The sequence below is a fragment of the Babylonia areolata genome, chromosome 21 (assembly GCF_041734735.1).
Source record: "Babylonia areolata isolate BAREFJ2019XMU chromosome 21, ASM4173473v1, whole genome shotgun sequence".
NCBI classification, from domain to species: Eukaryota; Metazoa; Mollusca; class Gastropoda; order Neogastropoda; family Buccinidae; genus Babylonia; species Babylonia areolata.
The window spans coordinates 17,632,402-17,644,689 of record NC_134896.1 but is presented as its reverse complement, the minus strand read 5'-3'; the positions used below and the strand labels follow the sequence as shown (position 1 = coordinate 17,644,689).

General features: G+C 45.2%; 1 protein-coding gene across 2 annotated transcripts in view; it reads right to left on the bottom strand.

The window, feature by feature from the left end:
• Window positions 1-792: 792 nt before the first annotated feature.
• LOC143296014 (uncharacterized) overlaps window positions 793-12,288 on the bottom strand; it is a 59,114-nt gene continuing 47,618 nt past the window's right edge. For both annotated transcript variants that reach the window (XM_076607753.1, XM_076607754.1), the window contains exons 6-7: window positions 10,622-10,766; window positions 793-8,673 (exon numbers count right to left, since the gene is read on the bottom strand). In XM_076607753.1, the coding sequence (XP_076463868.1) occupies window positions 6,482-8,673; window positions 10,622-10,766 (2,337 nt within the window). In that variant the 3' untranslated portion in view covers window positions 793-6,481. The remainder of the gene's footprint in view (window positions 8,674-10,621; window positions 10,767-12,288) is intronic.

Below are 12,288 nucleotides of genomic sequence, written 5' to 3'. Positions count from 1 at the left end.
TTCTGTGGGTTGAGTACCTCAGCAGCATTGGTGGCCCGCAAGTGCAGATTTTATGGTTTGAAATTGAGAAAAGCCTTCAGCTTCAGGGGGCTTTGCCCCCAGACCCCTACCAGGCGCATTGCCCCATGGACCCCCACTGGGGGCCTTCTGCGGCCCCCAGGCCCCCACCTTTCAGACTCAATCACAATTTCCCAATCTCATGCCTGCACACACACACACACACACACACACACACACACAGGACAGTGCTGAAAGTGTACCGATTGTTTATTGCTTGTTTAGATACAGAGTTATATTGCAGTTAAGTGGGGTGGGATGCTGTACAACCACATAAAGATATCTTCAGAGTTACAAAAAGAAAGTGTACAAGAATATCAGTCGTTGTTACCATCCAAGATTCCATGTCTGAAGGAGCCTCACATCTCTGTCTTTCATGCTACGTGTAAGTGTGCAGCCCTCCTTTCGACTATAATCATGATAATGATAGTGGTTGTTATAATGATGATGATGTTGATGATGATGTTGATGATGATAATGACGATGATGATGTTGATGATGATGATGTTGATGATGTTGATGATGATGATGATGATAATGATAATGATGATGATAAATGATGATGATGATAATGATGATGATGATAATGATGATGATGATGATGATGATGATGATGATGATAATGATGATGATGATAATGATGATGATGATAAATGATGATGATGATGATGATGATAATGATGATGATGATGATAATGATGATGATAATGATGATGATGATGATGATGGTGATGATGATGATGATGATGATGATGATAATGATGATGATGATGATGACGATGATTGTGAAGTGACAACAGAGAAGTAGTCAGAAACCATTACTTTTCAGTCCATGAGTTTCAGTTTCAGTTTCAGTAGCTCAAGGAGGCGTCACTGTGTTCGGACAAATCCATATAAGCTACAATAAATAAAATAAAATAAAATAATAATAATAGATAAATACATTAAAAAAAAAAAAAGAAGAACTACTACTAATAATAATAATATGTATAAGGTGCAAAAACTTGATAAAGTCAACTATAGGCGTACAAAAAATTAAAAATAAAAAAATAAAATAAATAAATAAATAAATAATAATAATATAATTTTAAAAAATAATAATAAATAAATAATAATAACAAGTTGAATAAAAGAATAACAATAATAAATGAATAAATGAAATAAAATAAATAGTAATAATAATTATAAGAAGAAGAAGAATGATAATTACAAAAGTAAAGGTCCCCTAGCCTTTTTATGTCCAGCTGGGCAGTGAATTCACATCAGCTTCGTACAGGATTCTGCATAGGAAGGCAGGGGTCCCAGTCCTTTCTTTCTGACGTTTTAACGTCTTGCCAGTGGAGTGTTGGCCTAGTGGTAACGCGTCCGCCTAGGAAGCGAGAGAATCTGAGCAAGCTGGTTCAAATCACGGCTCAGCCGCCGATATTTTCTCCCCCTCCACTAGACCTTGAGTGGTGGTCTGGACGTTAGTCATTCGGATGAGACGATAAACCGAGGTCCCATGTGCAGCATGCACTTAGCGCACATAAAAGAATCCACGGCAACAAAAGGGTTGTTCGTGGTAAAATTCTGTAGAAAAATCCACTTTATAGGAAAAACTGCTCACAGGAAAAATACAAAAAAATGGGTGGCACTGCAGTGTAGCGACGCACTCTCCCTGGGGAGAGCAGCCTGAATTTCACACAGAGAAATCTGTTGTGATAAAAAGAAATACAAATACAAATACATAACATCCCCAAACCACATAGTCAGGGTATCTGTTCACACCTGGTTGGAGTAAGGTTTCTTTCCCAAGGATACAACACCATGCCAAAACACAGGGCCTCTGAACGCTGGATAAGAAGTCTGACGCTTTAACCGATTCCGTCATGATGCCGCCTGAAGACAAGACAAAGTTTTGATAAAAGAAGGAAAGCGGGAAAGAAAGGAAATCTTGACAATTAGAACAGAAAGAAGAGAGAAAGCAATGAAGGAGGAAAAAAAATCTGAATATAAAATCTTTGTGGGTAGCCTGTTGAGAACATGAAATTCAAATTGTCTTCAGATCCCGATTCAGATGTGTTTCATTTCCATGAGGTGATGATGCATGGACTTTGAAAGTCCCAGCCTGAAGAAAAATAGTGGTAGTTGTTACAATGGATAATATTGATAATAGTATGGTTATTTGAATATAAAAAAATAAGGATTCAGTTTCCTATGTCAAACATAATTTGGGCAGATTCCTTCACTTCTTCGTTGTCTTTGTGTCATTTTTAGCAGTATTTAACTGTTTTTCACATGTGCATGATTGCACACACACACGCACACACACACACACACACACACACACACACACACACATACATTCTTAAACACATTCGCCTAACACATGTACATAAACACTTTTTTTTTTTACATATTCACAGGGAGACAGAGAGTTATTGATTAAAATCTCATCATTCAGCCATACGAAAACAGATCATGAAAATTGCAAGGATAATATTTTGCTGTCTAGAGATTAGAATAAAATGTACAGCACGAAATCCACAATCCAAGTGAAGAAGGAACATATGAATCAATCACAATCAATTCTATTATTGCAAACAACATTTACAGTTCCTGTAATGAGTATGTATATAACATTCCATATTGCAATGAAAGTTCTTAGATATATATATATATATATGTGTGTGTGTGTGTGTGTGTGTGTGTGTGATATCTCAAAGCAAACAAACCAATATTAAAAAAACACAACAGTTATAACATTTGGTAAAGTCTTGTCTAACACCAATGAACTGTTTCCAGCACGATACACTAATAAAGCTACAATCAGCCAGCAACCATCCAACTGAACTGTTAACTGAACTACCAACCAATCAGCTATCCATCCATTCCCACCAACCAGCCAAACAAAATAAACAAAATTGTTATTAAAAAAATTAAAGGCAGATTAAAAAATATCCATTGATATGAAAACAAACTTTCATAATCAATGAAAACATTTCCCCTGAAATTGAAGAGTGTGTTTACATGGACAACATTCTCAACTTTCTCGCACACAAAAGAAAAATGGCTGACAAGAAGGGAATCCTGATTGGAATCTCGCAGCAGGGTCATCCAAAAAGGTGAGTTAACTCCTGACTCTATCACTTATTTATATGATAAAGCTTCAGTTTCAAGGGGGTGTCAACACATACAAACTGATCCACATAGACAACACCACATTTGCTCACACACCTACACACACACGTACGCACACACACACGCACACACACATACACACACACACCTACACACGCGCACACAAAGAAAAACCTAAAATCATGTTCTGCTCTAGTTTGCCTCATTTCTTATAAACCTTTTTCCACTCTTGCCTTCACTTTTTGCTGTGCACCCTTGAGTAAAAAATCAAAAAAATGAAATAAAAAAGAGATGTACATGTTGATCAGACAGGTCATCCTAACTCACTATTAACATAAAACAAATCGTAATTTCATTACAAGGTGTGTTTTTCCTATCTCTCTTTCTGTTAGTCTGTGTGTATTTTCATGTTTGCATGTGTGTGTGTGCGTGTGTGTACTCACGCACATGTGCGCAAACGTACATGAAAAATGTCACAGAAACACATGCATTACCCTGAGCCAATGAGAGTGTCGCATTGTCAACACCACATCCTTCAAAAACATTGTAAGTTTGCATCAACAGTAAAACAACATTGATAAATGACATCTCCTTTTTAGGTTCAACATTTGGATACGAATAAAACTAAGCACGCTCTTTCCACTCTTTTTTTTTTTTTTTTTTCCTCAGTAGGCCTGTTGTGATGATGTGTATGTATACATGTGAATATGGGTGTGTGTGTGTGCTTGTGTGTGTGTACAAACATGATTTCATTATTCGAAATTATTTGTAATAATCAATGTATGCCAGTTGAAACAGGGCAGATAAATGGAATTCCAAGAGAATACCGTATTTGTTGAGAAGTGTGACATGAATACTGTTATTGGTTCTTTTCATTTTGCCATGGTGTTTCCCCCTTTTGTTTTTGTTTTTTTACATTCTTGAAAGGTGATCACCCGATAAATATTCATGTCCAAAGTCTGTATTCTTGTTTGTTTTAACTTGTCTTCTACAGGCAAACGCATTCTATTAATTAAGATTTAGTAAATAAAATTATTCATTGTCGACAACTTGCAAATTTGCCCTAGACACTTTAACACAGGTAAAGGAATGGTATCACTTTTTTCACCTTTAATGATGCAAACATTATTACAAGCCCAGGTGTTTTATTCATCATGGGGGGGGAGCGCGTGCATGCTCTCGTGTGTGTATGTGTGGAAGCAATCTGTACACACAGCATTGCAGGCCCTATGGTCGTCATGTTTTCCTGATATTTATACCACAGATCAAGCATAGATATACAAACGTGAAGGAAAGAAGAATCTGCCAAATTAAAGGGACGTGGGGTGGCGGGAGGTGTGTGTGTGGAGGGGGCGGGGGTGGGGGTGGGGGCGTGGCAGCTGAAATGTAGGCAGGATGGCAGGCGTTTCACTTTCAGCAGATAACCATCGCACAGAATTCCCACGGCAAGTTCCTTTTATCCCAGCCGACACCATCTCCCCCCCCCTCCCCCCGCGCGGGGCCCCCCTGCCCCTCCCTACCTACCCCCGACTCGACCTCCTCAAAAGGCCTAACGTTCACGAAACAGAGTAATTGTTCATGTCGCTGACAAATGGGAAGTGTAAAGCTTTTTGGGAAAGAAAGCGGGCAGTTTACTGAGGTATTTGTTTCTTCGCCACCGCTTATCAAAATCACGAACTCGTATAATGTTGCTGGTGCAAGCCAACTCGGAACACACAAGTGAAGTACACAACAACAACACAGGCAAATTAAAGAAGAAGAAGAAAAAAACTTTGACAAATCATGCTCATACGTTTGCGTCAAAGTCGAGGTCACACGCTTGTATTTGCAGCGAATGTCAGGTCAGATTTGCGGCAGATTTGATAAGTCATGCACCGTTTATGTGGGCCAAATTTGAGAGAAGTCACACTGCATGTATTCACGGCAAAGTTTGAGAAGTGGGTCTACCGTGCACATAGTTGCCGTGCGTACGTATAACGATACAGTCTCCAGCTTGAGTCGCCATATGATGCGTAGTTAGCGATGTGGGGAAGAAAATAGCTACTCTGTAATAGCTTTTTGACAATAGTTTTCCTTTGGATGATTCCACTCAGTCACAGAGTCACTGATACCATAGACCTTTTCTTTTTCTCTTTTTTCTTCCATCTCCCCTCCCCCCTCCAGAGTATATGAAGTGAGCTCTTCCTAATGAAAGCTGTAGCTAGTACCCTGTAGTTCTTTTCTCAAGACGTTCAGAAAAAAACTTGTGACTGGAAGTTAAGGAAGTCGAATCCATGTGGTGGAAGCTTTCGGGAGACAGTCCAGGTTTTTGGTTGTTTTTTGTTTGTTTGGGATTTTTTTTTTTTGGGGGGGGGGGTGTTTGTTTTTTGTTGCTGTTGTTGGTTGTTGTTTTTTTTCTTTCACCCATGCACTGAAGACAACCGATTTCTGCAGTTTTTAATTCTTTTCACTGCCAATGTCGCATTTCAGCACCAGGTAGGTAGGTAGAGCACCCATCAGTGTCACTGAAATGCGATCAGAACAGTCATGGGTCTGTTATCCATGAACCTACTGCTGTTAATTTTCGGTGGTAGGATAGGTCATAGCTTTTACACATCACAGGGGAATCCCAAAATTTTCTTAGACACCATATTTTCTTTTGCACAATGGAATTTTGCTGTGTAAACTAACAGGCGGTGGAAGGAATAATTTTAATCAGTGAATCCAGGTGGCTGCACGTAGCTGGCAAGGTCTAGAATGACTGCCTCCTCAATCGAAAGGTCCATCATACACGCCCAGCTTCCACCACAACAGAAGTGCTGCAATCGTCGTGCCCGTGGGTCCCGTTTACTCGCCTGCATATGTAGATGGCGCACGTGCGATTCGTCTGTTCCCCTTTCGCCTGATCTTTGGTCACTTGAGGTGTTTTGACTCTTATTACGTCTGTTTCACCGACCTGCTGTTCCCGTTTCGTCAGTTCAGCGTCACCCCTCTCAGTCTCTCTGTCTCATTCTCTATCGCGCGCGCGCGCACACACCCACACACACACACACACACACACACACACACACACACACACACACACACACTGATTTTTCACACACACACACACACACACACAAACACGCATGCATACCCCTTACCCCTACCCGCACCCCACCCCCACACACAAGAGAAACTGAATACACAGGCGAACTTGGAAACCAACAGGCCAATCGGAATGACCAGGATCAGCAGCAGACGGAAGTAGGGAGGACAGCCCCAGGACCTCAGGACCTACCTACCACAGCCAACAGAACAGCTGATCAGTGGTCTTGTTTGGCGGCTAGCAGTCCACGTCCCCCTTCACCACCCCAGCCTGTAGGGTGACGCCCATAGTTTTGGAGTTGCCGTTGGTGTCTGAAGAAGAAGAAGGCACCACCACCACTAGGTCCGAGGTGGTGGTGGAGGTGGTGGCGACGTTCTTCAGACCCTGGACGTTGGCCGAAGAGGAGGGGGATGGGGGTGGTCCATTGCTGAGGGCTGGAGGTGGAGGAGGAGGGGCAGGGGGCGAGGAGCTCCTGCTGGAGGACAGGGAGTTGGACAGGTCCGACATGTGCGCCAGGTTCTCCCGGGCACGGAACACGTCCCGGGCCGTCGTCAGACCCCGAGGGGGCGGGGCAGGGTCCGGCTCACAGTCCGAGTCGGGGTTGGTGGTGTCCGCCGCCGTGGAGGGCTTGCCTGACGCCATGGAGTTCTCGTCGTCGTCATCGTCGTCGTCGGTAGTGGTGGCTGGGCCGCCCGCGAACTTCTTGTCGGTCCAGTCGGCGTTGAGCGAGTCGTCCTGCGGGATGAGGGAGAAAGACCCGGAGCGGACGAGGCGTTTCCCGGACCAGTCCAGCCTGTCCTCCTGGTTCTCCTTGTCCGCCTGTCTGCTGCCGCTGTGGTGGTGGATGTCTCCCTGCGTGGCGGAGCTCACGCGGGGGATCCTGTCGCGGGAGCCGCTCCTGCTGGGACTGGCGCTGTTGTTTCTGCTGCCGCGTGTGATGTCCACGGACAGGGGTCTGCCCGTCAGCACGTCCTCCCGCACCTCGAAGGCCACGGCGCCCCGTTGCCTCAGCTGGTTCTGGGAGGAGGACGCCTCGCTGCTACTGCTGGTGCTGCTGCTCCTCCGTGTGCCCGCGCCGCCCGTGCCCGGAGCCTGGCCGTTGTTGAGGCTCTGCTGCAGCAGGAGGTCTCTTGGCACGAAGTCGTCGTGGACCCCTCCCTGTCTGCCCCCGGCCTGGATCCCCGCCAGACCCTGACTGCCCGGCGGGAAGGAGTTCATGGCGATCAGTCGCTCCAGCGCCTCGTCGTCCAGAACAGGCTTCCTCTCCTCTCTAGACTGCTTCTTCTTCTCTCGGGACTCCCTGTCTTTTGGCCTCTCTCTGGACGAGCTGGGGGTCGGTTCTGCGTGAACACTTACTTCTCCTCTGTCCGGGGACACGGTTCTGTCTGGGGAGGCTGGAGATTCCAGAGACAAAAGCTCCATGGCGTCGCTGTCCGTTACAGTATCTCGCTTGACGAATCCACCTTCGATCTCTGCGCCAGGCTGGTTCGCTGATCTGGCCAAAGCTTCCACACCAGCTGATTGGCGGAACCGGAAGGTCTCCTCCTCTGCGCCAGCACCAGCTCCATCACCATCAGCTAAGCCTTCTGCAGAGTCATCGGAAGACACGGTGCTGGCGTTGCTCGGCTTCTTCTTCCGCTCCGGTTTGCTGGGGACGGTCTTGGTGGACTTGGTGGTGGTGATGGTTGTCGTGGGATCAGGCCTGGAACCCTCGTCCCCCCAACCCTTCTTGCTGGGGGCGTCTTGAACCTGACCCATCAGGTGGGCGAACTCTCTGGCCGCCTCCATGTCCAGCCGACTCTTCTTCCGCCCTGCCTGAGCCTCCACGCCTTCCTCCTCCCTCCCGGCCTCCGTCAGCGTGGGCTCCTCTACCTCCAGTTGGAGGCCTGACGGCGCCAGCGCCGTGAGACTGGAAAACCCCTCCTCCTCCTCACTGTTCAGCCCCCCCGGGATGTTGTTATCATCCAAAACGCTGTCGTCGCCGATCAAGGAGTCCATGGCGCTGACCTGAGAGCGCAGCTTGGCCGCCTCTTGCATGAGCACTTCGGCGCTGACGTCAAAGGGATCCCCTCCTGTGCTGCGCCGATTGTACGCGGACCCATACTCGGAGTAGCTTTGGGAGATGGCCTGGGACTTCCTGTTCTTCTCCGCTGCCTTCCCGCTGGTCTCCTTCTTGACGTCGCTGTGGGTCCTCTTGGGCCGGTAGGTGACCCCCCGGCCCAGGCACATCAGGGTGTCCAGGGACTGGCTGCGGTACAGCGGGTGGTGTAGCTGGCGGCTGCCCCTGGAGCGCGTGGATCCGGCGAGCGCGGGTCGGTCCTTGCTGAGGGAGAGGTGCACGGGGTAAGGGGAGGCGTAGCTCAGGATGGTCAGGGCGTCCTCGTACACCATGCTCTCGTAGCCAATGGTGACGTTCAGGATGCGGTCTCCTGCAAACAGTTGTGCAGCACGTGTACGTACACACATACACAAACGCACACACACACACACACACATATGCACATACCACACAAGACACACGCGCGCATATAAAGACGCGCGCGCGCACACACACACACACACACACACACATACGCGCGCGCGCACACACACGTACACACATAGTTTGAAAAAGAAATCTAACAACGATACTTTGCTGACATCTGAGGAGAAGGCAAGGTAGTGTCTGACCTTATTTCCTGTAATATTGTGGACGTAAAGGTACTGACCACACACACAGGTCGTGTCTGACCTTATTTCCTGTAATATTGTGGACGTAAAGGTACTGACCACACACACAGGTCGTGTCTGACCTTATTTCCTGCAGGTTTACCATCTTCCTCCATCAACAGATTACAGAAAATTCAGAACAATGCTGCACGACTGGTTCTCGCCAAAAAGAAATCTGATCATGTTACACCTCTGCTGAATCAGTTACACTGGCTTCCCGCATTCACTATAAGTTAGCAACACTCGCCTTCAAACATTTTGACAAGTCTCTTCAATTGTATCTCTCCTCTGTACTGGAAACATATGAAACGCACAGAACGTTAAGATCCAGTTCTGAAAAGCTGCTTAAAGTTCCAAGGACTAATCTGAAATGCGCTGGAAATATGTCTTTCAGAGCTCAGGTTTCCCAAGTGTGGAACTCTCTACTTCATCTCTTAGAAATTCCTCTGACCTACATTCCTGTAAGTCGGACCTGAAAACTTACCTTTTCCGTAAGCATTTTTGTTCTGGGCGGAATGGTTAAACCAAGGTATGCTTGTTGGCAAGTATCTTTGTGCTAGTATTTTTGTAGTCCTGTTTTAATGCATTGTGTATTTTATGTAGTTTAGGTCTTAGATGTGATGTCATTTTTTCTATCTGGTTATTTTTAATGAGCGTGCGTGCGTGTGTGTGTGTGTGTGTGTGTGCGTGCGTGCGTGCGTGCGTGCATGCATGTGTTTGTGAGGTTACAGTGCTCTGGTACGCGTGTGTAAGTGTGTAGGCATGTTAGTATGTCCGAACAGAATTCTATGTTAGAAAATAAGAAATATTTTAATGCTTATGCAATTTTGTTTTTAGTGCAGTTGATATTTAATGTCAGTGTGTGTGTGTGTGTGTGTCTGTATGGGAGGGACATTTATACATATGTGTGTGCGTGTGTGTGTGTGTGTGCGTGCGTGCGTGCGTGCGTGTGTGTGTGTGTGTGTGTTCTATGAAATGCATTTTGTTTTAATCTAAGTCTTATTTACGTCATAGCTTTTATAATCTTTAGTGTGCTTTTGCATTCATATGAACACACTGGATGTTTTCCATTGTCAGATAGCGGTTGAAAAGTGTTTTTTTAAGGCGTATTTATAGTCAACTATGATGTAAGGCGCTTTGGGCAGCATTGGTGCTGGATATCGCGCCACAGAAAAACTATGTATTATTATTATTGTTGTTGTTGTTATTATTATTATTAATACTGTGGACGTAAAGGTACTGACCACACACACACACACACACACACACACACACACACACACACACACACGTGTGTGTGTGTAGAGAGAGAGAGAGAGAATCTGGTATATGGCCTTTTAACCCCTTGAATGCTCCACAGCAAAGGACTAACACCTCACTGTGATAAGACTGAGCTTACAGGTAAGGGTCGTCAGTCTCGATTCCTAGCTGGACTTCTTCTCCTCAGGATTATTATCATCACGTTTGTTCAACAAAATCCGTTACAACATTTACATCAAATTAAGTTCTTGCTTTCCATTTCTTTTTCTTTCTTTTTTTTTCCTAAGAGGGACTCGGAATGAGCGAATTGGGAGTAATGGCACTGAAACGGTGCAGATGATGGGGCAACAAGGTGGGGGGGGGGGGGGACAACCAAAACCCTCCTCAGCAGCGTCGTTGGATACTGACCCACATGCATCTTGCCGGACTCCACGGCAGGCCCTCGACTGTGGATCTGGCTGACGTAGATCCCGTCCCGCATGTTGCCCGAGATGTTGAACCCTAGGCCTATAATGTCCTGGCTCCTCAGTGACACGTTCACCGTCTCTGGGCCCTGAAATGTCATGTCATGTCATGTCATGCCAAATCAAGTCATGCCAAGTCCAGCAGAGTCGAGCTTGGCCAGTTTCAGTTTCAGCAGCTCAAGGAGGCGTCACTGCGTTCTGACAAGTCCATATACGCTACACCACATCTGCCAGCAGATGCCTGACCAGCAGCGTAACCCAACGCGCTTAGTCAGGCCTTGAGAAAAAAAAAGTGAATAAATAATAGATGAGCTTACATAAATAAATAATAATTATGATATAAAAAAGGTAGTGCTAATGATAATGGTAATAAAATAATAATAATAAATAAATAAATAAATAAGACAACAATGATGATAAATAAGCAAATAAATGTAAAACATGAAGACACACATTCACACATACACCCACACATGCATAACAGATATGCACCAAACATGCAGTTTCACAGATATGAAAGCACAGTCAAATACATATAAACGTGCATAACATATACAATATAAATACATACAAACGAGCTTGGCCAAGTCAAGTAATGTCATGTCCAATGAAGTCCAGCCAAACCCAGTCAACGTTATTTTTATGTCATTCAAGAGAGCTTCGCACAGGGCGTTAAGAAACGACATGCAGCGGGCAATACTACAGATATATTTCGTGCCTAACATATTGATTTTTTTGTTTGTTTGTTTGTTTTGTTTTAAGAAAAAAAATATTTAAAAAAAAACACCACCACTCAAAACACACTTGGTGTTCGAGAGGTCCGCTGCTCACCAGAACATTCTCGTTGAAAATTAATAAATGAATAAATACAGGTGAGAACTGAAAAAGGAACAGCTTGAAGCTCTATATATAGCGTGAAAAGAAAAATGCTGTAAGCACTCCCTTCTCCCCTCCCCCCCACCCCCCACCCCGACCAATACACCTCCGTCCCTCCATGCTCCTCCCCTATCCTCCACCACCACCACCACATCCCTTTAATGTCCTTAATGCAGAGAACCCCGTTTTCAGCACCCATCTACGATCGATAATCCTGACCACATGGGTGTACATACATGCATACATACATAAGATGACACCACCCTCCTTTCCCCCAGTATCATTCGCTGTTTTTCACACCTGTTTCTTCCCATTGCTTGAATTAACTCTCTCCATACGAACGGCGAAAGAGGACGACGTTAACAGCGTTTCACCCCAATTACCACCATCAAAATAGTGCAAGCGGAAGGCTCTTATACTGAAGACGTGAATGTTGACAAAGAATACCACAATTCTGACGACGGAAGCTAAAGGTTGGGTCATTAAGACACCCACTGGACATCCGAGGGGTCTGTGTAGAGGAGAAGAGAGGACTGGCCGTACTGAGTGAGTTAATGGGCCGTCGTCACTACCTACTTTCAGCTGTCTTGGTTACCTCAGCTCTATGGTCGTCAGGTCTCTAAATAAATAGATAAACAGATGGGGGACATGGGGGGTGGGTGGGAATGGTGACTGCTGGACCAAATTAAAACGAAATTTAAAATAACTAGTAATGATAATAATGATGATGATAAT